This window comes from Phasianus colchicus, chromosome 15 (genome assembly GCF_987193195.1).
Source record: "Phasianus colchicus chromosome 15, bPhaCol1.hap1.1, whole genome shotgun sequence".
In the NCBI taxonomy this organism is placed as follows: domain Eukaryota; kingdom Metazoa; phylum Chordata; class Aves; order Galliformes; family Phasianidae; genus Phasianus; species Phasianus colchicus.
The window spans coordinates 2,076,207-2,101,850 of record NC_143450.1 but is presented as its reverse complement, the minus strand read 5'-3'; the positions used below and the strand labels follow the sequence as shown (position 1 = coordinate 2,101,850).

The window sequence follows — 25,644 nt, the reverse complement described above, 5'->3', positions numbered from 1 at the left end:
ATTTCACTGTGGAGCCCAAAGATAGCCAAGGCGGATGTTGAAGGTATGGCAGCCGAGGTTGAACCTTCCCACCAATATCCCATTACCTTTTGATATGTTTGGCAGATGGCAGCAGAGAGGCAGTCCGACAAAATGCTATGTGACATAAAAGACTGTGAGAAACTACAGTTGTCAGTGAAATACTCCATGCAGAAAATATTCCAACCACGGACATTGTGCAGCACTTGCTGAATGTTTATGGAGACCAGACAGTGGATGTGAGCACTGTGAGGTGGCGAGGGAGCTGGTGGAAGTGATTGCTGAGCTGCTCTCCGCCATCTACCAGCACTCCTGGTTGGTTGCAGAGATCCCAGAGGATTGGAGGCTTGCCGATGTGACTCCCATCTACAAGAAGGGCTGTAAGGAGGATCCGGGAAACTTCAGGCCTCTCAGCTTGACCTCAGTACCAGGTAAAGTCATGGAGCAAATCATCTTGGGTGAGATCACATGGCATGTGCGTGGTGTCCAGGGGATCTGGCCTCGCCAGCACATGAAAGGCAGGTTGTGCTTTACCAACCTCATCTCCTTCTAGGACTGCGTGACAAATCTCAAAGATGAGAGAAAAGATGTTAATGTAGTCTACCTAGACTTCAGCTAAGCCTTTGAGATGGTCTCTCACAGTATTCTTCTGGGGAAACTGGCTGCCCATGGCCTGGAAACAGGTATATCCTTCTTTGGGTAAGGAACTGGTTAGAGGGCTGTGCCCACCGAGTACTAGTTAATGGAGCAAAGACCAGCTGGTGACTCATTACAAGCAGCGTCCCGCAGGGGGCACTGGAATGGCTGCCCAGAGAGGTGGTGGTGTCGCCATCCCTGGCAGTGTTCAAGAGGCATCTGGATGAGGAGTTACGAGATATGGTTTAGTGCTTTTGGTAGCAATGGCAATAGGAGGTCACTTGGAGTGGATGATGTTGCAGGTCCTTTCCAATCTTGTGATTCTATGATTCTAAGATTCTATGGCCGCCCACGTAGGTCTTTCACCAACAGACAATCCTAAGTCTTTCTCCACAGGCTCCCTCTCAAGACAGTTCCTACCCAACCTGTATCTGTTCTCGAAGCAGTCGTAGGACTGGCCGCTTGACTTGGTAGGACTTCATGAGATTGGCATGGGACACCTCTTCAGCCCCACCACGCGTGCCGCCGCGTGCACCTGGGACACACGCGCGCACGCCCCACAGCCGCCTGCTCACACACGCCGCCACCACGGGCAGCGCTCACAATGAGCGCCCACGCTCCTGCCCAGACGCCGCTTCGGACAACACGCCGAAGCTGCAGCGCCCGGCACCTCCCGCCTCCTCACCCGCCCCGACGGCCGACAGCCTGACCCACCCTAATCCGTGCACCCACTAAGATCAGCCCCAAACTCAACCACAGCCACTTTAGGAAGCACAGAGGCAAGGACAGGGGGATGAGAAAATCTTGTAAATACTTCTTCTGTTGCAAGCATCAAACAGTAAAAAGGCCCCCAAGTGTTTGGAAAACTGTGCTTCTTCTGCAGATCTCTCCCCTAAAAATAATCCACCTCCACAAAGTTTGTCAGAACAACACCATCCAGTTTATTACAGGAATGTCATCAAGTCCCTTCTCGTAACTGTTCAACAGACAACACCATCCTGCTTCACAACATTAGACTTTATAATTCAACATAACAAATTGTCAGCGTATTGTGAATACTTTATGCCAAAGCATCTTCTTTCTAACATTCCCTTATTCTCTGTGGGGTGGCAGTACACATTAAGGAATAGATATGTCAGTAGGAAAACACAGTGCAAACAGGAAAATGGAAGAAAAGAAAAAGTAACTGTATGCAATTTCATACATCTGCTAAACACAGCGCTCTGAACAGCAATGAAAACTGTGCTGTGCTTTCAAGCATGAGAAAGGAATTTGGAAATAGGTTTCAGGACTGCAAAAAAAAAGAAATAAATAAATCAGGAATTTATGTATAGAATATTATTTCCTGTTCATATAAATGTATTAGCAGTTAATTCCCAAATTGAATGTACAGAGTTGCAACCAAATATTCAACACAAAGTCTGACTTCGTCTCTACCAGATTTCATAAATCCTGGAATGGTTTGGGTTGGAAGGGTTGGAAGATCCTCTAGTTCCAACTCTCCTGCTATAGGCAGGGACACCTGCCACCAGACCAGGTTGCTCACAGCCCCATCCAGCCTGGCCTTGGATGCTTTCAGGGTGGGGGCATCCACAGCATCTCTGGTAACTGCTTCCAGTGCCTCACCACCCTCACATGAAAGAATTTCTTCCTGATCTTAGCCTAAATCCACCTTCTTCCATTTTAAAGCCATTTCCCCTCATCCTGTCACTACATGCCCCAATAAAAGTCTCATCCCAGCTCTATGTGGCCCCTTCAGGTACTGGAAGGCCACAATACGGTCCTCTCAGAGCATTTCTCTTTTCCAGGCTAAAGGGCCCCAGCTCTCTCAGCATGCCCTCATAGCAGAGGTGCTCCAGCCCTCTCATCATCTTCACGGCCCTCCTCCGGACCTGCTCCAGCAGCTCCATGGCCTTCTTGTGTAGCAGGCACCAGAACTGGACACAGTACTCCAAGTGGGGTCTAAAGAGAGCCAAGAAGAGGGGCAGAATCACCACTCTCAACATGCTGGCCATGCTTCTCTTAATGCAAACTAGGAAAGCTTTGGCCTTCTGGCCTGCAGAGCACACTCTCTCTCACATAGTTCCTTTCATCAACCAACACTCCCAAATCCTTCTCCTCAGGGCTGCTCTCAAGCCATTCTCTGCCCACCCTGTATTTGAGCTAGGGATTGCCCTGACCCAGGTGCACAACTTCTCACTTGTCTTGCTTGAACTTCATGAGGTTGGCATGGGCCCACCTCTCAAGCCTGACCGGGTCCGTCTGGGTGGCATCTCTTCCCTCTAGCATGTCAACCACACCACTCAGCTTGGTGTCATCTGCAAACTTGCTGAGGGTGTGCTCAATCTCCTTGTCCATGTCACTTACAAAGATGTTAAACAGAAACAGTCCCAGCACTGATCCTTGAGGGCCGATGTCCATCACCGGTCTCCAACTGGACAATGAGCCAATGATTGCAACACTCTGAGAGCAACCACAGCCACTTCCTTAACGAGCGATCAAAATCCATCCATCAAATCCATTTTTTCTTCAATTTGGTGATCAGGATGTCACACATGACCACATTAAATCATCTCATGAGTACCAGCAGATGTCATCAGTTGCTCTTCCTTTTACTGCAAACGCAATAACTTCATCATAAAAGGCCACCAAGTTTGTCAGGCATGACTTGCCCTTGGTGAAGCCATGTTGGTTTCCAACAATCACCTCCTCTGTTCTCCAGGTGCCTCCAAAGGGTCTTCAGGATGATCTGCTCCATGATCTTGTCAGCCAGAGAGGTGAGACTGAGTGGCCTTCAAATCCCTGCATCTTCTTTTTTTCCCTTCTTCAACATGAGGGTTATATTTCCCATTTTCCAACCAATGAGAACTTCACCAGACTGCCATCACCCGTCAAATATGGATGGATAGAGGCCTGGAAACTTGGTCTGCCTCAGAACCCGTGAATGGATTTCAATGGGTCCCATGCACTTGCACATCTGCAGCTTCATTAGATGATTACCAATTTGATCTTCACTGACAGCACGCAGATCTTCCTCCCCCCATTCTTACCTTTGCATTCTGCACCTTGGGCCATGCAGCTAGAGACCTGGCTGGGGAAGACTTTCACAATCATATCACAGAGAAATATCTCTCAATTCACCGTCACCATTTACTCACATCATTACTTTTGGTCAGCATATCCATTTGTGAAGAACTATTATCATGAATGAATTACACGAAGAGTAACATGTCATAAAAATCTTTCATGAAGTCATTGAGATCTCAGTAACAATTGCAACCGCAGCAACCAAAACAGCCTGATGCATTGGATTCAGTGGAAAAAAAAAAAACAAAACAATAAATATCCATCTAGTTTTATGTTTTGTTCACTTTTTATGGAGTTTACAGACAAATATGACAAACGTAATTGTTTTCTTACTTACGTAATGATATTGTGATATCAATGAGGCATGCCCTGAAAGCAATGCCTCCCATTTTATTGTGAAGCCCAAAGATAGACAAGGCAGATGTTGAAGGTATGGCAGCCGAGGTTGAACCTTCCCACCAATATCCCATTGCCTTTTGTTACCGTTTGGCAGATGGCAGCAGAGAGGCAGTCCGACAAAATGCCATCCGACATAGAAGAATGTGAGAAACTATAATTGTCAATGAAATACTCCATGTAGATAATATTTCATCATGGACACTGAGCAACACTTGCTGAATGTTTATGGAGACCAGTCAGTGGATGTGAGCACCGTGTGGTGGTGAGTGCTGCGTTTTAGCAGTAGCCACAGAGGGTCACCTCCACTGCTGCAGATTACTATCAGCACAATATACAGGCTCTTGTGCACCATTGGTCAATATACATAGCTGTGATGGTGACAATGATATAAAATAGCATTTTGTAGCTGTGAATCTGCTCCAAACAACAATGTTATTGTACTCATTGCTGAAGTTTCTATGGGAATAAATAGGAGGCATTACTTTCAGAGAAGTGCATCGATATGCAGCCCAACACAATTCCTATTAACACAATGCAGCTCGGGCAAGACAGGGGGCTGCACGCCATGCATGACGGTGAGTCCCAACAATGGCCCAATTGAACAGCTGAGCTGCAGGAGAATGCATCAGAGTGGCTGCATAAGAGCACAGCTGGATGGAGAGACATCTTGACCAGGAGGCAAAACACACAGCATACACAGGGAGAAGCAACTCAGCAAAGCAAGAACACAAGGGAGTAGAGGGAACACGTAGCATTCCCGACAAATACAAACAACCAATCCCTCTTAGAGCTCCCTTAGACACTGAGATGCTGCCCAGTAGACTGCCAGTGGATCCTCAGCCATGCCAGTTCTGCCCCAGGTCTATCTGCTCTTGCTCCATCTCAAGTTAGAATTACTGAAGCATTTATGCAAAATCACTCCAACACAAAAAGAATCTTTCACTGCAAAGGATAGCAGCACACACCGATGGCATTTAGCATGAACCAAAAGAAGAGACAGAAGGAACTTCCATAATGAAACAAAATGAAACAAAACTTTCTTACCATTGTCATGATTTCCATTAACGTCAGAGAATGCAGCCCACGTTCAAAAAGCAAAGATGCAACTCCCCGTGCATCGAGTGAACTTGGCTGGAAGTTCAAATATAGCAGGACAAAGGTATTTCCCGGCTGGAGCATTGGCAGGTCCCACTCTCCTCACTCACTGGCGCGCCTGGAAAGGCCTGGATGGAAGGCCTCATCAGCTAAAGGAAGCCAACCGTTGCAACTGATGAACTCTGCTCGCTTAACAGATGGCACAAAATCCAGCCCTCACATCCTGCAAGCTCTGTCCTCATCCAGGTGACAGATGGGCTGTCAGCATAAACACACGTGTGTGGACGTCTTGAAAGACAGGCAATTTCTGTTGTGGCAAGAGCTACAAGGCTGAGGGACTGAAATCTAGGTGAGACTCAGAAAGAACACTCTCCCTTTTCCCTATCCACAGCTTCCAATTACGGTTACGTTCCTTGTGAAATGGGATGTAAATTACAAATGCAGATCTAACCATGGGGCATGGAGTTAACTATCAAATAACATAAGCCGCTATAAACAAGCCATGAATCAGCTGCTAATGCAGAGCCAGTGCTAACTAAAGGCCATTAAACTGTCCCACCGACTGCATCCCGGGGCTCTCGACATCAGCATCCCCCACGCTGACAGGGACAGCAGGGAAACGCTCCGCATCGTCGCCAGACACCCCCGTGCTGCAGCGCTGCGCTGGCAGGCTGGGGAGGACGGGCTTGAGGAACTTGAACTCGCTCTCGCCCGAGCCCGTGGTGAGGCTGAGCTCGTAGCAATAGGCGTGGGGCAGGGTCCCGGCAGCGGCCCCATCGGCCACGTAGCTCTGCACGCCGCTGGGGCCGTCAAGCACGTGCCCGCTGCTCGGCTCCTTGCTCTTGCACGCCCTGCAAGCCGCAAAGGCCGCCGCCGACACCAAGAAGAGGAGCGACACCAAGACCAAGGCGACGATTAAAGAGGCGGTGAGGGAGCCGTCCTCGTCGTGTGCGCCGGGGCTCTGCTGCGGCAGCTGAGCGTCCCGGGAGCCGCGCAGGAGGAGCACGCTGAGCGCTGCGGTGGCCGACAGCGGCGGCCGCCCGTTGTCCCGCACCAGCACGACGAGCTTCTGCTTCGCCGCGTCCCTCTCCGTCGGCGCCCTCCTCAGGCGCACCTCCCCGCTTTGGGCGCCCACGGCAAACAGCCCCGGCTCCGTGGCCCTCAGCAGCGCGTACGAAAGCCACGAGTTCTGACCCGAGTCGGCGTCCACGGCCACCACTTTGCTCACCAGCTCCCCCGCTTCGGCCCACGCGGGCACCGGCTCGCTCCACGGAGGGCTGCCGTCCTGCGCGCTGGGGTGCAGCACCAGCGGCGCGTTGTCGTTCTCGTCCACCACCAGCAGGCGGACGCGGACGGTGCTGCTGAGGGGAGGGGACCCCGCGTCGGCAGCGCTCACCACCACCTCCAGCTGCCTCAGCTGCTCGTAGTCCAGCGGCCGCAGCACGAACACGCCTCCGTTCTCGGAGTTCACGGACACGCACGAGCAGGGCTCTCGCTCTGGCGGATGGGCCGGCACCAGGGAATAGCTCACCTTGCCGTTGGCTCCCGCGTCCGCGTCCGTTGCCTTCACGGCGCCGACGCGCAGCGCGGGGACGTTGTTCTCGTGCACGTACATGGTGTACGACGTCTGGTTGAAGACGGGGGCGTTGTCGTTGACGTCCGAGATGTCCACGCTGAACGTGTGGCTGCTGCTCAGAGGAGGAGACCCTGCATCTGCTGCCCTGACAACCACCGTCTGCTGGGCTCTCTCCTCCCGGTCCAACGTGCCCACGGTCACCAGCTCGTAGTAGTTCTTGAAGGCTGGCCGGAGCGAGAAGGAGAGCTGCTCTTCCAGGGCACAGCTGACCTGCCCATTCACACCGGAATCCTTGTCAGTGACAGAAAAGAGTGCGACCACTGTCCCAGGTGCTGCATTCTCAGGGATTGGGCTGCTGAAGGAACTGACCACGATCTCCGGTGCATTGTCGTTCACATCCACCACCTCCACTATCACATTGCACATGGCTGAGAGGCCCCCACCGTCAATTGCCTGGACGGTGAACTCATGTTTTTGTGTGGTCTCAAAATCTAAAGGCTCTGCCATTTCAATTTCACCTGTTCTGGAATTAATTGCGAACAGTAAATGGCTACTTCCAGCTGATTGGCTGAACTGATAGGAAATGTCACCATTAACACCCTCATCTGCATCTTCGGCAACCACTCGGAGAACCACAGAGCCTACATGGGCATTTTCCAAAACGCGACCAATATACTCCTTCTCTGTGAAGACTGGAGCATTGTCATTTACATCCAGAACAACAATATGGATTTGAGTGGAACCTGTCCGCGGTGGAGTGCCTCCATCTATGGCAACGAGATTGAAATCCAGTTCTGGCTGCTTCTCTCTGTCCAGAGGCTTTTCTAAAATCAGTTCTATAAACTTGGCACTCTCGCTCTGCAGGAAGACACTGAAGTACTCGTTCTCAGGAACGATGCTGTAAGCCTGGATGTCATTGCTGCCAATGTCCAGGTCCTGAGCTGCTGCCACAGGGAAACGGGAGCCCGGGTCTCCCCTCTCAGGGATCTTAAAGATCACCCGTTCGTCCGGGAAGACCGGCGAGTGGTCGTTGATGTCCTCCACCGACACCTCAATGGGAAAGAACTGCAGCGGGTCGGCGAGCAGCAGCTCGAAGGCGAGCGTGCAGGTGCGGGAGCGGCCGCACATCTCCTCCCGATCGAGCCGCTCGGCGACAACGAGGCGGCCGCTGCCGCGCTCTAAGCGAAAGTGCTGCCGGCCGGCCGGCGAGGCGATGCGCGCCCGGCGAGCCGAGAGCTGCGCCGGGGCCAGCCCCGCGTCCTGCGCCACGTCGGCCACCGGCGAGCCGCTCTCGCCCTCCTCGGCCACGGAGTAGCGGATGGGCTCGCAGCGAACGCCCAGCAAAGGCACGCCCAGCAAAGCCCACACACACACCACTTGCCTCGCAGCCGCCATGGCGGGGCGGCGGACAGCCTCCGGCCGGACGGCCTCCCTCCCCGCTCGCCTCCCTCGCCGCCTCTCGCCGAGTGCGGACGGAGCCCGGCGGCAGCGCGGCCGCCACGGCCCGCCGGCGGCTCACGCGGACCTCACGGCAGCACGGACAACGGCTCGCCGCCGCTCTCCGCCGCCGCTCTCCACCGCCGCCCTCCGCCGCCGCCGCTCTCCGCCGCTCTCCGCCGCCGCTCTCCGCCGCCGCTCTCCGCCGCCTCCTCCCGGCTGCGCTGCGCTGCGCTGGGCTCGGCCTCTCCCCGCCCGCAGCCGCTCGGCGACGCCTTGGCCACGAGCACCACCCTGCGGCCCGCGCCGGGACTGCTCCGGGGACGGGACGCGCTCCTGCCCGCGGCCTCTCGCCGCCGCACGCAGCGGAGAAGGAAGCAGAAAATACGCAGCACAACGCAGCGTCTGTCTCCAAATATTCAGTGGCGTTGCACTTTTAATTAAACATTTCCACACGCGGCGCGGCAATTAGTTTCTCTGTTTGGAGAACTGTATATTTTAAGGGGAACACATAAGACAATGCTCAATCACAATCCAAGCGGAAAAATGAAAATAAAATAAGTGAAAATTCATGCAGTCTAAGACAAAATCTGCACACCGTATTGTTCCGGCTGCTCTTCACTCCCGTTGAGAAACCTCAGTAATATACCTGAATGTCGTTGCTGGCAATGTTCAGGCCCTGAGCACACACAACAGGGAAGCGTGAGCAGGTTCAGTCAATTCTGGGATTTTAAAGGTCACTCGTTCCAGTAAAACAGCAGTCCCAGATTAAAAGGGATTGCACAAAACTGATGGCCGCTTTTACACTCTTGTCACTGTTCCATTTCACACATTGTGCTCTGATAAAATTCCTGGATTTGTCTTGCAATCCATCCGAACACAATGAATACTTCTTCCTTATCTGAGGATAAAGAGAAGGCTGAGGTCCTCAACACCTTTCTTTGCATCTCCCCTTAGGCAGATCATTTATTCTCAGGGAACATCAAGCCCGCATGTGGAAGTCTGGGATGCTACTCGGAATACACACCAGTGATTCAGACAGAGTCAGGGAGAGAGCTCCTTCTCCATCTGGACTGTCATAAGGCCACGGGGCCAGATGGGCTCCATCCTGGGGTGCTGAGGGAACTGGTGCAGTTGATTGCCGAGATGCTCTCCACCATCTAGCAGCACTCCTGGTTATCTGGAGATTGGAGGCTTGCCGATGTGACTCCCATCTACAAGAAGGGTTGTAAGGAAGATCCGGGAAACTACAGGCCTCACAGCCTGACCTTGGTATCAGGTAAAGTCATGGAGCAAATCATCTTGGGTGAGATCACATGGCACTTGCGTGGCATCCAGGGGATATGGCCTAGCCAGCACATGAAAGGCAGGTTGTGCTTTACCAGCCTCATCTCCTTCTAGGACTGCATGACAAAACTCAAAGATGAGAGAAAAGATGTTGATGTAGTCTACCTAGACTTCAGGAAAGACTTTGACACGGTCTCTCACAGTATTCTTCTGGGGAAACTGGCTGCCCGTGGCCTGGAAACAGGTATATCCTTCTTTGGGTAAGGAACTGGTTAGAGGGCTGTGCCCACTGAGTACTAGTTAATGGAGCAAAGACCAGCTGGTGACTCACTACAAGCAGCGTCCCGCAGGGGTCGGTAATGGGGCCCATCTAGTTTAATGTCTTTATCGATGAACTAGACGAGGGGATTAAGCCCTCAGTACGTTTGCAGATGACATCAAGTTGGGAGGTGGAGATGATCTGCCTGGGAGTTGGGAGGCCCTTCAGAGGGATCTAGATAAGCTGGATCGCTGGGCTGAGGTGAATGAGATGAGGTTCAGCAAGGCCAAGTGACGAGTCCTTCTCTTTGGCCACAATAACCCCACGCAGCACTGCAGGCTTGGGGATGGGTGGCTGGATGACTGTGAAGAGGAGACGGGCCTGGGGATGTTGGTTGATGCTCAGCTGAACATGAGGCAGCAGTGTGCCCAGGTGGTCAAGAGGGACAACAACATCCTGGCCTGCACTAGAAAGAGCATGGCCAGCAGGAGTAGGGAAGGAATCATCCCCCTGTACTCAGCACTGGGGCGGCTGCAACTTGAGTACTGTGTTCAGTGCTGGGCCCCTCACTACAAGAAAGACATTGAGGCCATGGAATGTGTCCAGAGAATGTGTCGAGGTCAACGAAACTGGTGAAGGGTCTGGATCACAAGTCTTATGAGAAGCAGTGGAGGGAGCTGGGATTGTTTAGTCTGGAGAAGAGGAGGCTCAAGGGAGACCTCATTGCACTCTACAACTTCCTGAAGGGAGCTGTGAGGACGAGGGGTTAGGGCTCGTGTCCCAGGCAATGAACATGACCCGAGGAAATGGCCACAAGTTGTACCAGAGGAGAAAGAACTTTTTTGTCTCAGAGAGTGGTCTGGCACTGGAATGGCTGTCCAGAGGCTTCTCCAAAACCAGTTCTACATACTTGTTACTTTCACTCTGAATGAAGACACTAAAGTACTCTTTCTCAGAAACAGTTCTGTAAGCCTGGATGCCATTGTTGCCAATGTCCGGGTCATGAGCAGCCTCCACATGGAAACGTGTAACCGGGTCTCCCTTCTCAGGGACTTAAAGGTTACCCGTTCGTCCAGGAAGACTGGCGAGTGGTCACTGATGGACGTCTTCCTAAAAGGAGATTTTGATGAGGAGGGGTTTGGCCTCTTCTTACAGGCAACAGACAGGACCCAAGGAAATGGCCGGAAAGTGTACCAGAGGTGGTTTGAGTTAGACATAAGGAAGAATGTTTCGACTCAGAGAGTAGTCAGGCACTGGAATGGCTGCCCAGGGAGGTGGTGGTGTCGCCGTCCCTGGACAGTGTTCAAGAGGCGTCTGGATGAGGAGCTACGAGATATGGTTTAGTGCTTTTGGTAGCAAAGGCATTAGGACGTCAATTAGACTGGAGGATGTTGCAGGTCCTTTCCAATCTTGTGATTCTATGATTCTAAGATTCTAAGGTTGCCCATGTAGGTCTTTCACCAACAGACAACCCCAAATCTTTCTCCACGGACTTCCTCTCAAGACAGTTCCTACCCAACCTGTATCTGTTCTTGAAGCAGACGTAGGACCGGCTGCTTGACTTGGTAGGACTTCATGAGGTTGCCATGGGACACCTCTCCAGGCCCACCAGGTTCCTCTGGATGGCATCCCTTCCCTCTAGCAGTATGTCAATTGCATCACTCAGCTCTGTGTCATCTGCAATACTGCTGAGCGTGCATTCAATTCCACTGGCCATGCCACCTCCAAAGATGTTAAATAACACCACTCCCAGCAGTGATCCCTGAGGACAGACACGCAACAGTATTGTTACTGCTGATTTTCACTGTCATTGAGAAATCACAGCAAGACAGAACAAAAGGGATGACACCAAAAAGATGGCCACTTTTACACGTTTGTCACTGTTCCATTTGCACACATTGTGCTCTGAGACAATTCCCGGATTTGCCTTACAATTCACCCAAACACACTGAACATATTTTCTTTATCTGAGGATAAGGAGAAGGCTGAGGTCCTCAACGCTTTCTTTAAATATGCCTTTAATAGGCAGATCAGTTATCCTCAGGGCACTTTACGCCCTGATCTGGAAGTCTTGCATGCTACTCAGAATACACACTGGTGATTCAGGCAGAGACAGGGAGAGAGCTCCTTCTCCATTTGGACTGTCACAAGTCTATGCGGACAGATGTGCTCCATCCTAGGGTGCTGAGGGAACTGGTGCAGTTGATTGCCGAGCTGCTCTCCACCATCTAGCAGCACTCCTGGTTATCTGGAGATTGGAGGCTTGCCGATGTGACTCCCATCTACAAGAAGGGTTGTAAGGAAGATCCGGGAAACTACAGGCCTCTCAGCCTGACCTTGGTATCAGGTAAAGTCATGGAGCAAATCATCTTGGGTGAGATCACATGGCACTTGCGTGGCATCCAGGGGATATGGCCTAGCCAGCACATGAAAGGCAGGTTGTGTTTTACCAGCCTCATCTCCTTCTAGGACTGCATGACAAAACTCAAAGATGAGAGAAAAGATGTTGATGTAGTCTACCTAGACTTCAGGAAAGACTTTGACACGGTCTCTCACAGTATTCTTCTGGGGAAACTGGCTGCCCGTGGCCTGGAAACAGGTATATTCTTCTTTGGGTAAGGAACTGGTTAGAGGGCTGTGCCCACTGAGTACTAGTTAATGGAGCAAAGACCAGCTGGTGACTCACTACAAGCAGTGTCCCGCAGGGGTCGGTAATGGGGCCCATCTAGTTTAATGTCTTTATCGATGAACTAGACGAGGGGATTAAGCCCTCAGTACGTTTGCAGATGACATCAAGTTGGGAGGTGGAGATGATCTGCCTGGGAGTTGGGAGGCCCTTCAGAGGGATCTAGATAAGCTGGATCGCTGGGCTGAGGTGAATGAGATGAGGTTCAGCAAGGCCAAGTGACGAGTCCTTCTCTTTGGCCACAATAACCCCATGCAGCACTGCAGGCTTGGGGATGGGTGGCTGGATGATTGTGAAGAGTTGGAGGTGTTGGTTGATGCTCGACTGAATATGAGATGACAGTGTGCCCAGGTGGCCAAGAGGGCCTGCAGCATCCTGGCCTGCACTAAAAATAGAGTGGCCAGCTGGAGCAGAGATGGAATCATCCCCCTGTACTCAGCACTGGGGAGGCCGCACCTCGAGTACTGTGTTCAGTTTTGGGTCCCTCACTGCAAGAAAGACCTTGAGGCCATGGAATGTGTCCAGAGACGGGCAACGAAACTGGTGACGGGTCTGGAGCTCAAGTCTTATGAGGAGCAGCTGAGGGAGCTGGCACTGTTTAGTCTGGAGAAGAGGAGGCTCAGGGGAGACCTCATTACACTCTACAACTTCCTGAAGAGAGGTTGTGATGAGGAGGGGTTTGGCCCCTTCTCCCAGGCAACAGACGGGACCCAAGGAAATGGCTGCAAGTTGTACCAGAGGAGGTTTGGGATAGACATAAGGAAGAACTTTTTTGTCTCAGAGAGTGGTCAGGCACTGGAATGGCTGTCCCAGAGAGGTGGTGGAGTTGCAGTCCCTGGAAAGTGTTCATGAGGCATATGGATGAGGAACTACGAGATATGGTTTAGTGCTTTTGGTAGCAATGATGGTGGGAGGACAGCTGGACTGGATGATCTGGCAGGTTGCATCCAATCTTGTGATTCTTTGATTCTATGGCTGCCCATGTAGGTCTTTCACCAACTCACACCACCAAATCTTTCTCCACAGCCTTGCTCTCAAGACACTCTCTGCCCAACCTTATCTGTTCGAGGGATTGGCTGGAACCAGACATAGGACATCACAATTGTCTTGCTTGACTTTCATGAGGTTGGCATGGGACCACCTCCTCAGCCCCACCAGGTTCCTCTGGATGGCATCCCTTCCCTCTGGCATCTCAACTGCATCACTCAGCTCTGTGTCATCTGCAGTACTGCTGAGCGTGCACTCAATTCCACTGGCCATGGCACGTCCAAAGATGTCAAATAACACCACTCCCAGCTGTGATCCCTGAGGACAGACACACATCAGCGGTCTCCACCTGCACATCGCGGTATTGACTACAACTCTCTGAGCGTGACCATCCAGTCAATTCCTTGAGCATCGACTGGTCTGTCCATCACATCAATTTCTCTCCACTTTGCTGACCAGACGTCATGCCGAACCTTATCAAACCTTTCACAAGTCCACATAGATGACATCAGTTGCTTTTCATTTCTCCACTGATGCTGTAAGTTCATCATGAAAGGCCACCAGGTTTGTCAGGCCTGACTTGCCCTTGCTGAAGCCATGTTGGTCACCACCAATCACCTCCTCTGTTCTCCAGGTACCTCCAAAGGGTCTTCAAAATGATCTGCTCCACGATCTTCCCAGGCACAGAGGTGAGACTGAGTGGAGTGGCCTTCAAATCACTGCGTCTTCTTTTTTTCCCTTCTTCAACATGAGGGTTATATTTCCCATTTTCCAAACAATGAGAACTTCACCAGACTGCCATCACCCGTCAAATATGTTGGATAAAGGCTTGGCAACCTCATCTGCCTCAGAACCCGTGAATGGATCTCACTGGGTCCCATGCACTTGTGCGCCTGCAGCTTCTTTAGATGATCACCAAATTGATCTTCACTGACAGCACGCAGATCTTCCTTCTCACAGTTCTCACCTTTGCATTCTGCACCTTGGGCCATGCAGCTAGAGACCTGGCTGGGGAAGACTTTCACAAACCCAATCTTATCACAGAGAAATATCTCTCAATTTACCATCACCATTTACTCACGTCATTGCCTTTGGGCACCATATACATTTGTGAATAGCTATTATCAAGAGTGAAGTACAGGAAGAATAACTTTTAATCAAAAATCTATCATGACGTCATTGAGATCTCAGTAACAATTGCAACCGCTGCAACCAAACCAGCCTGATGCATTGGTTTCAGTGAAAAAAAAACAACAAATATCCCACACTAGTTTTATGGGTTTGTTCACTTTTGTTGAAGTTTACAGACAAATATGACAAACTTTAATGTTTTGTTACTTACATATTGATATTGTGATATCAATGAGGGATGATCTGAAAGCAATGCCTCCCATTTTATTGTGGAGCCCAAAGATAGACAAGGCGGATGTTGAAGGTATGGCAGCCGAGGTTGAACCTTCCCACCAATATCCCATTGCCTTTTGATATGTTTGGCAGATGGCAGCAGAGAGGCAGTCCGACAAAATTCTATGTGACATAAAAGACTGTGAGAAACTACAGTTGTCAGTGAAATACTCCATGCAGAAAATATTCCAACCACGGACATTGTGCAGCACTTGCTGAATGTTTATGGAGACCAGACAGTGGATGTGAGCACTGTGAGGTGGCGAGGGAGCTGGTGGAGGTGATTGCTGTGCTGCTCTCCGCCATCTACCTGCGCTCCTGGTTGGCTGCAGAGGTCCCAGATGATTGGAGGCTTGCCGATGTGACTCCCATCTACAAGAAGGGCTGTAAGGAGGATCCAGGAAACTTCAGGCCTCTCAGCTTGACCTCAGTACCAGGTAAAGTCATGGAGCAAATCATCTTGGGTGAGATCACATGGCACGTGCGTGGTGTCCAGGGGATCTGGCCTCGCCAGCACATGAAAGGCAGGTTGTGCTTTACCAACCTCATCTCCTTCTAGGACTGCATGACAAATCTCAAAGATAAGAGAAAAGATGTTGATGTAGTCTACCTAGACTTCAGCTAAGCCTTTGAGATGGTCTCTCACAGTGTTCTTCTGGGGAAACTGGCTGCCCGTGGCCTGGAAACAGGTATATCCTTCTTTGGGTAAGGAACTGGTTAGAGGGCTGTGCCCACTGAGTACTAGTTAATGGAGCAAAGACCAGCTGGTGACTCTTTACAAGCAGCGTCCCGCAGGGGGCACTGGAATGGCTGCCCAGAGAGGTGGTGGTGTCGCCATCCCTGGCAGTGTTCAAGAGGCATCTGGATGAGGAGTTACGAGATATGGTTTAGTGCTTTTGGTAGCAATGGCAATAGGAGGTCACTTGGAGTGGATGATGTTGCAGGTCCTTTCCAATCTTGTGATTCTATGATTCTAAGATTCTATGGCCGCCCACGTAGGTCTTTCACCAACAGACAATCCTAAGTCTTTCTCCACAGGCTCCCTCTCAAGACAGTTCCTACCCAACCTGTATCTGTTCTCGAAGCAGTCGTAGGACCGGCCGCTTGACTTGGTAGGACTTCATGAGATTGGCATGGGACACCTCTTCAGCCCCACCACGCGTGCCGCCGCGTGCACCCTGGACACATGAGCGCACGCCCCACAGCCGCCTGCTCACACACGCCGCCACCACGGGCGGCTCCCGCAATGAGCACCCACGCTCCTGCCCAGACGCCGCTTCGGACAACACGCCGAAGCTGCAGCGCCCGGCACCTCCCGCCTCCTCGCCCGCCCTGACGGCCGACAGCCCGACCCACCCTAATCCGTGCACCCACTAAGATCAGCCCCAAAGTCAACCACAGCCACTGTTGGAAGCACATAGGCAAGGACAGGGGGATGAGAAAATCTTGTAAATACTTCTTCTGTTGCAAGCATCGAACAGTAAAAAGGCCCCCAAGTGTTTGGAAAACTGTGCTTCTTCTGCAGATCTCTCCCCTAAAAATAATCCACCTCCACAAAGTTTGTCAGAACAACACCATCCAGTTTATTACAGGAATGTCATCAAGTCCCTTCTCGTAACTGTTCAACAGACAACACCATCCTGCTTCACAACATTAGACTTTATAATTCAACATAACAAATTGTCAGCGTATTGTGAATACTTTATGCCAAAGCATCTTCTTTCTAACATTCCCTTATTCTCTGTGGGGTGGCAGTACACATTAAGGAATAGATATGTCAGTAGGAAAACACAGTGCAAACAGGAAAATGGAAGAAAAGAAAAAGTAACTGTATGCAATTTCATACATCTGCTAAACACAGCGCTCTGAACAGCAATGAAAACTGTGCTGTGCTTTCAAGCATGAGAAAGGAATTTGGAAATAGGTTTCAGGACTGCAAAAAAAAAAAAAATAAAATCAGGAATTTATGTCTAGAATATTATTTCCTGTTCATATAAATGTATTAGCAGTTAATTCCCAAATTGAATGTACAGAGTTGCAACCAGATATTCAACACAAAGTCTGACTTCGTCTCTACCAGATTTCATAAATCCTGGAATGGTTTGGGTTGGAAGGGTTGGAAGATCCTCTAGTTCCAACTCTCCTGCTATAGGCAGGGACACCTGCCACCAGACCAGGTTGCTCACAGCCCCATCCAGCCTGGCCTTGGATGCTTTCAGGGTGCGGGCATCCACAGCATCTCTGGTAACTGCTTCCAGTGCCTCACCACCCTCACAGGAAAGAATTTCTTCCTGATCTTAGCCTAAATCCACCTTCTTCCATTTTAAAGCCATTTCCCCTCATCCTGTCACTACATGCCCTAATAAAAGTCTCATCCCAGCTCTATGTGGCCCCTTTAGGTACTGGAAGGCCACATACGCTCCTCTCAGAGCATTTCTCTTTTCCAGGCTAAAGAGCCCCAGCTCTCTCAGCCTGCCCTCATAGCAGAGGTGCTCCAGCCCTCTCATCATCTTCACGGCCCTCCTCCAGACCTGCTCCAGCAGCTCCATGGCCTTCTTGTGTAGCAGGCACCAGAACTGGACACAGTACTCCAAGTGGGGTCTAAAGAGAGCCAAGAAGAGGGGCAGAATCACCACTCTCAACATGCTGGCCATGCTTCTCTTGATGCAAACTAGGAAAGCTTTGGCCTTCTGGCCTGCAGAGCACACTCTCTCTCACATCGTTCCTTTCATCAACCAACACTCCCAAATCCTTCTCCTCAGGGCTGCTCTCAAGCCATTCTCTGCCCACCCTGAATTTGAGCCAGGGATTGCCCTGACCCAGGTGCACAACTTCTCACTTGTCTTGCTTGAACTTCATGAGGTTGGCATGGGCCTACCTCTCAAGCCTGACCGGGTCCGTCTGGGTGGCATCTCTTCCCTCTAGTATGTCAACCACACCACTCAGCTTGGTGTCATCTGCAAACTTGCTGAGGGTGTGCTCAATCTCCTCGTCCATGTCACCTACAAAGATGTTAAACAGAAACAGTCCCAGCACTGATCCTTGAGGGCCGATGCCCATCACCGGTCTCCAATTGGACAATGAGCCAATGATTGCAACACTGTGAGTGCAACCACAAAGCCACTTCCTTATCCAGCAATCAAAATCCATCCATCAAATCCATTTTTTCTTCAATTTGGTGATCAGGATGTCACACATGACCACATTAAATCATCTCACGAGTACAAGCAGATGTCATCAGTTGCTCTTCCTTTTACTGCAAACGCAATAACTTCATCATAAAAGGCCACCAAGTTTGTCAGGCATGACTTGCCCTTGGTGAAGCCATGTTGGTTTCCAACAATCACCTCCTCTGTTCTCCAGGTGCCTCCAAAGGGTCTTCAGGATGATCTGCTCCATGATCTTGTCAGCCAGAGAGGTGAGACTGAGTGGCCTTCAAATCCCTGCATCTTCTTTTTTTCCCGTCTTCAACATGAGGGTTATATTTCCAATTTTCCAAACAATGAGAACTTCACCAGACTGCCATCACCCTTCAAATATGGATGGATAGAGGCCTGGCAACTTGGTTTGCCTCAGAACCCGTGAATGGATTTCAATGGGTCCCATGCACTTGCACATCTGCAGCTTCTTTAGATGATCACCAATTTGATCTTCCCTGACAGCACGCAGATCTTCCTCCCCCCGTTCTTACCTTTGCTTTCTGCATCTTGGCCCATGCAGCTAGAGCCCTGGCTGGGGAAGGCTTTCACAATCGTATCACAGAGAAATATCTCTCAATTCACCGTCACCATTTACTCACGTCACTACTTCTGGGCAGCATATCCATTTGTGAAGAACTATTATCATGAATGAATTACACGAAGAGTAACATGTCATAAAAATCTTTCATGAAGTCATTGAGATCTCAGTAACAATTGCAACCGCTGCAACCAAACCAGTCTGATGCATTGGTTTCAGTGAAAAAAAAAAAAAAAAAAAAACAATAAAAATCCCACTAGTTTTATGGTTTTGTTCAATTTTTATGGAATTTACAGACAAATATGACAAAAGTAATTGTTTTCTTACTTACGTAATGATATTGTGATATCAATGAGGCATGCTCTGAAAGCAATGCTTCCCATTTTATTGTGAAGCCCAAAGATAGACAAGGCGAATGTTGAAGGTATGGCAGCTGAGGTTGAACCTTCCCACCAATATCCCATTGCCTTTTGTTACCGTTTGGCAGATGGCAGCAGAGAGGCAGTCTGACAAAATGCCATCTGACATAGAAGAATGTGAGAAACTCTAAGTATCAATGAAATACTCCATGCAGAAAATATTCCATCATGGACACTGAGCAACACTTGCTGAATGTCTATGGAGACCAGTCAGTGGATGTGAGCACCGTGAACCAGTGAGTGCCGCATTTTAGCAGTAGCCACAGAGGGTCACCTCCACTGCTGCAGATTACTATGAGCACAATAAACCAACTCCTGTACACCACTGCTCAATACGCACAGCTGTGATGGCGACTATGATATAAAAAAGCATTTTGTAGCTGTGAATCTGCTCCAAACAACAGTTATTGAACTCATTGCTGAAGTTTCTATGGGAATAAATAGGAGGCATTACTTTCAGAGAAGTGCATTGATACGCAGCCCAACACAATTCCTTTTAACACAATGCAGCTCGGGCAAGACAGGGGGCTGCACGCCATGCATGAAGGTGAGTCCCCACAATGACCCAATTGAACAGCTGAGCTGCAGGAGAATGCATCAGAGTGGCTGCATAAGAGCACAGCTGGATGGAGAGACATCATGACCAGGAGGCAAAACACACAGCATACACAGGAAGAAGCACAACTCAGCAAAGTCAGAATGCAATGCCTGCACCTCTTGAAACACACGGCTCCACACACAGCAAACCACAGCAGCACTCTCAAAACATGCTGCACATTTCTCTCTGACACTTTCCTGCACAGAACATGCAGGCAAACCTTCCTTCTCACTCAGCATTCTGGGAATGGGTGATGACAATTGCAAATGCAGCTTCCTTCTGGAGCTCAATGCCATTGCACACAGCCCTTCCTTCTCCAGCCACAAAGACACCGGCTGTGCAGACTCACAGGTGCTACTGAATGGAACACCCAGAAAACTGCCCCACAGACTGAACCCCGCAGCTCTGCACTTCTGCATCCTCCACACGCATAAGCATGGCCCAAATGATCACCCAGCACATGGGACACAAAATGAGCTGGGCACCGTGCAAAGAACCCCACTACAGAGGCAGTGCAGAAACTGACAGAATACATCGTAATCCTGTCTTTCCATGACACGTATAAAACATGCATCGCGTTGTTGCTGCTTAAGGGAGTAGAGGGAACACGTAGCAATCAGGCAAATACAAACAACCAATCGCTCTTAGAGCTCCCTTAGACACTGAGATGCTGCCCAGTAGACTGCCAGTGGATCCTCAGCCATGCCAATTCTGCCCCAGGTCTATCTGCTCTTGCTCCATCTCAAGTTAGAATTACTGAAGCATTTATGCAAAAGCACTCCAACACAAAAAGAATCTTTCACTGCAAAGGATAGCAGCACACACCGATGGCATTCAACATGAACAAAAATGAACTGACAGAGGGAACTTGCAAAATGGGGAAATGAAACAAAACTTTCTTACCCTTTTCATGACTGCCATTAACGTCAGACAATGCAGCCCACGTTCAAAAAGCAAAGATGCAACTCCCTGTGCATCGAGTGAACTTGGCTGGAAGTTCAAATATAGCAGGACAAAGGTATTTCCCGGCTGGAGCATTTGCAGGTCCCACTCTCCTCACTCACTGGCGTGCCTGGAAAGGCTTGGATGGAAGCCCTCATCAGCTAAAGGAAGCCAACCGTTGCAACTGATGAACTCTGCTCGCTTAACAGATGGCACAAAATCCAGCCCTCACATCCTGCAAGCTCTGTCCTCATCCAGATGACAGATGGGCTGACGTGTGTGGACGTCTTGAAAGACAGGCAATTTCTGTTGTGGCAAGAGCTACAAGGCTGAGGGACTGAAATCTAGGTGAGACTCAGAAAGAACACTCTCCCTTTTCCCTATCCACAGCTTCCAATTACAGTTACGTTCCTTGTGAAATGGGATGTAAACTACAAATGCAGATCTAACCATGGGGCATGGAGTTAACTATCAAATAACATAAGCCGCTATAAACAAGCCATGAATCAGCTGCTAATGCAGACCCTAATGTGCTAACTAAAAGCCATTAAACTGTCCCACCGACTGCATCCCGGGGCTCTCGACATCAGCATCCCCCACGCTGACAGGGACAGCAGGGAAACGCTCCGCATCGTCGCCAGACACCCCCGTGCTGCAGCGCTGCGCTGGCAGGCTGGGAAGGACGGGTTTGAGGAACTTGAACTCGCTCTCGCCCGAGCCCGTGGTGAGGCTGAGCTCGTAGCAATAGGCGTGGGGCAGGGTCCCGGCAGCGGCCCCATCGGCCACGTAGCTCTGCACGCCGCTGGGGCCGTCAAGCACGTGCCCGCTGCTCGGCTCCTTGCTCTTGCACGCCCTGCAAGCCGCAAAGGCCGCCGCCGACACCAAGAAGAGGAGCGACACCAAGACCAAGGCGACGATTAAAGAGGCGGTGAGGGAGCCGTCCTCGTCGTGTGCGCCGGGGCTCTGCTGCGGCAGCTGAGCGTCCCGGGAGCCGCGCAGGAGGAGCACGCTGAGCGCTGCGGTGGCCGACAGCGGCGGCCGCCCGTTGTCCCGCACCAGCACGACGAGCTTCTGCTTGGCCGCGTCCCTCTCCGTCGGCGCCCTCCTCAGGCGCACCTCCCCGCTTTGGGCGCCCACGGCAAACAGCCCCGGCTCCGTGGCCCTCAGCAGCGCGTACGAAAGCCACGAGTTCTGACCCGAGTCGGCGTCCACGGCCACCACTTTGCTCACCAGCTCCCCCGCTTCGGCCCACGCGGGCACCGGCTCGCTCCACGGAGGGCTGCCGTCCTGCGCGCTGGGGTGCAGCACCAGCGGCGCGTTGTCGTTCTCGTCCACCACCAGCAGGCGGACGCGGACGGTGCTGCTGAGGGGAGGGGACCCCGCGTCGGCAGCGCTCACCACCACCTCCAGCTGCCTCAGCTGCTCGTAGTCCAGCGGCCGCAGCACGAACACGCCTCCGTTCTCGGAGTTCACGGACACGCACGAGCAGGGCTCTCGCTCTGGCGGATGGGCCGGCACCAGGGAATAGCTCACCTTGCCGTTGGCTCCCGCGTCCACGTCCGTTGCCTTCACGGCGCCGACGCGCAGCGCGGGGACGTTGTTCTCGTGCACGTACATGGTGTACGACGTCTGGTTGAAGACGGGGGCGTTGTCGTTGACGTCCGAGATGTCCACGCTGAACGTGTGGCTGCTGCTCAGAGGAGGAGACCCTGCATCTGCTGCCCTGACAACCACCGTCTGCTGGGCTCTCTCCTCCCGGTCCAACGTGCCCACGGTCACCAGCTCGTAGTAGTTCTTGAAGGCTGGCCGGAGCGAGAAGGAGAGCTGCTCTTCCAGGGCACAGCTGACCTGCCCATTCACACCGGAATCCTTGTCAGTGACAGCAAACAGTGCGACCACTGTCCCAGGTGCTGCATTCTCAGGGATAGGGTTGCTGAAGGAACTGATCACGATCTCTGGTGCGTTGTCGTTCACATCCACCACCTCTACCACGACCTTGCACATGGCTGAGAGACCTCCTCCGTCCACTGCCCTCAAACTGAATTCATACTTCTGTGTTGTCTCAAAATCCAGAACTTGCATGAGGCGAATTTCACCACTCTTGGGATCAACTGTAAAATCCGAGTACTTGTGTCCACCTGATTGTGTGAATTCATATGTAATGTCACCATTTATGCCATCATCGGCATCATTAGCCACCACTCGGAGAATCACAAAACCCACGGGAGCATTTTCCAAAACATGCCCAATGAACACTTTCTGCGTGAAGATGGGAGCATTGTCATTTACGTCCAGAACTACGATGTGGATTTGGGTGGAACCAGTCCTGGGTGGAGAGCCCCCGTCCGTGGCAACGAGAGTGAAATCCAATTCTGGCTGCTCCTCTCTGTCCAGAGGCTGTTGCAAAACAAGGTCGACATGCATCTCACTCTCACTTTCAGGCTGATATAAGACAGTGAAGAACTCGTTCTCTGGAACGATGTTGTAAGCCTGGATGTCATTGCTGCCAATGTCCAGGTCCCGAGCAGCTTCCACGGGGAAACGGGAGCCCGGGTCGCTGGTTTCAGGGATCTTAAAGGTCACCCGTTCGTCCGGGAAGACCGGCGAGTGGTCGTTGATGTCCTCCACCGACACCTCAATGGGAAAGAACTGCAGCGGGTCGGCGAGCAGCAGCTCGAAGGCGAGCGTGCAGGTGCGGGAGCGGCCGCACATCTCCTCCCGATCGAGCCGCTCGGCGACAACGAGGCGGCCGCTGCCGCGCTCCAAGCGAAAGTGCTGCCGGCCGGCCGGCGAGGCGATGCGCGCCCGGCGAGCCGAGAGCTGCGCCGGGGCCAGCCCCGCGTCCTGCGCCACGTCGGCCACCGGCGAGCCGCTCTCGCCCTCCTCGGCCACGGAGTAGCGGATGGGCTCGCAGCGAACGCCCAGCAAAGGCACGCCCAGCAAAGCCCACACACACACCACTTGCCTCGCAGCCGCCATGGCGGGGCGGCGGACAGCCTCCGGCCGGACGGCCTCCCTCCCCGCTCGCCTCCCTCGCCGCCTCTCGCCGAGTGCGGACGGAGCCCGGCGGCAGCGCGGCCGCCACGGCCCGCCGGCGGCTCACGCGGACCTCACGGCAGCACGGACAACGGCTCGCCGCCGCTCTCCGCCGCCGCTCTCCGCCGCCGCTCTCCGCCGCCGCTCTCCGCCGCCGCTCTCCGCCGCCTCCTCCCGGCTGCGCTGCGCTGCGCTGGGCTCGGCCTCTCCCCGCCCGCAGCCGCTCGGCGACGCCTTGGCCACGAGCACCACCCTGCGGCCCGCGCCGGGACTGCTCCGGGGACGGGACGCGCTCCTGCCCGCGGCCTCTCGCCGCCGCACGCAGCGGAGAAGGAAGCAGAAAATACGCAGCACAACGCAGCGTCAGAATCTCCAAATATTCAGTGGTGTTGCATTTTTAATTAAACATTTCCACACCCGGCGCCGCACTCTTCTGCTTGAAAAACTGTATATTTCAAGGGGAACACATAAGACAATGCTCAATCACAATCCAAGCAGAAAAATGAAAATAAAATAAATGAAAATTCATGCAGTCTAAGACAAAATCTGCACACCGTATTGTTCCTGCTGCTTTTCACTCTCATTGAGAATCCTCAGTAATATACCTGAATGTCGTTGCTGCCCATGTCCAGGCCCTGAGCACACACAACAGGGAAACATGAGCCAGCTCCAGTAAATTCTGGGATCTTAAAGGTCACTCGTTCCAGTAAAACAGCAGTCCCAGAATGAAAGTGATTGCACAAAACTGATGGCCACTTTTACACTCTTGTCACTGTTCCATTTGCACACGTGCTCGATAAAATTCCTGGATTTGTCTTGCAGTCTACCCACACACAATGAATACTTCTTCCTTATCTGAGGATAAAGAGAAGGCTGAGGTCCTCAACACCTTCTCTGCATCTCCCCTTAGGCAGATCATTTATTCTCAGGGAACATCAAGCCCACATGTGGAAGTCTGGGATGCAACACGGAATACACACACCATTTATTCAGGCAGAGACAGGGAGAGAGTTCCTCCTCCATCTGGACTGTCACTGTTACACTGGCCCCAGGCCAGATGGGTTCCATCCTACAGTGCTGAGGGATCTGGTGGAGGTGATTGTTGAGCCGCTCGCCACCATCTACCAACGCTCCTGGTTGGCTGCAGAGGTCCCAGAGGATTGGAGGCTTGCCGATGTGACTCCCATCTACAAGAAGGGCTGCAAGGAGAATGCAGGGAACTACAGGCCTCTCAGCCTGACCTTGGTACCAGGTAAATTCATGGAGCAAATCATCTTGGGTGAGATCACATGGCACATCCAGGGGATTTAGCTCAAGCAGCATGGGTTCATGAAAGGTAGGTCATGCTGGACCAACCTCATCTCCTCCTACAACTGTTTAACCAGATTGGTAGATGAGGGAATGACTGTTGATGTAGTCTACCTAGACTTCAGCAAAGCCTTTGACACAGTCTCTCACAGTATTCTTCTGGGGAAACTGGCTGCCCGTGGCCTGGAAACAGGTATATCCTTCTTTGGGTAAGGAACTGGTTAGAGGTCTGTGCCCAACGAGTACTAGTTAATGGAGATCAGTCCAGCTGGTGACCCATTAGAAGTGGTGTTGCCCAGGTATTGGTACTAGGGCCCATCTTGTTTAATATCTTTATTGATGACCTAGATGAGGGGATTGAGTGTACCCTCAGCAAGTTTGCAGATGACACCAAGTTGGGAGGCGGTGTCAATCTGCCTGAGGGTAGGGAGGCCCTTCAGAGGGTTTTAGATAAGCTGGATCACTGGGCTGAGGTGAATGGGATGAGCTAAAACAAGGCCAAGTGCTGGGTTCTGCTCTTTGTCCACAATTACCCCATGCAGAGCTATAGGCTTGGGGCTGAGTGGCTGGATGATTGTGAAGAGGAAAGGGACCTGGGGGTGTTGGCTGATGCTTGGCTGAATATGAGACGACAGTGTGCCCAAGAGGGCCAACAAAACCCTGGCCTGCACTAGAAATAGTGTGGCCAGCAGGAGCAGGGAGGGAATCATCCCCCTGTACTCAGCACCGGGG

General features: G+C 51.8%; 2 protein-coding genes across 2 annotated transcripts; both read right to left on the bottom strand.

Annotated features, from left to right (window-relative positions):
- Window positions 1–4,462: 4,462 nt before the first annotated feature.
- On the bottom strand, window positions 4,463–8,376 carry LOC149915851 (protocadherin beta-4-like). Its single transcript, XM_090150936.1, has one exon. It carries the CDS (start codon window positions 8,204–8,206, stop codon window positions 5,771–5,773), a length of 2,436 nt encoding a protein of 811 aa, XP_090007062.1. The 5' UTR covers window positions 8,207–8,376; the 3' UTR covers window positions 4,463–5,770.
- A 12,174-nt stretch (window positions 8,377–20,550) lies between these two features.
- On the bottom strand, window positions 20,551–23,943 carry LOC149915850 (protocadherin beta-15-like). The gene has a single exon (XM_090150895.1). It carries the CDS (start codon window positions 23,545–23,547, stop codon window positions 21,106–21,108), a length of 2,442 nt encoding a protein of 813 aa, XP_090007021.1. The 5' UTR covers window positions 23,548–23,943; the 3' UTR covers window positions 20,551–21,105.
- Between the last annotated feature and the right edge of the window lie 1,701 nt (window positions 23,944–25,644).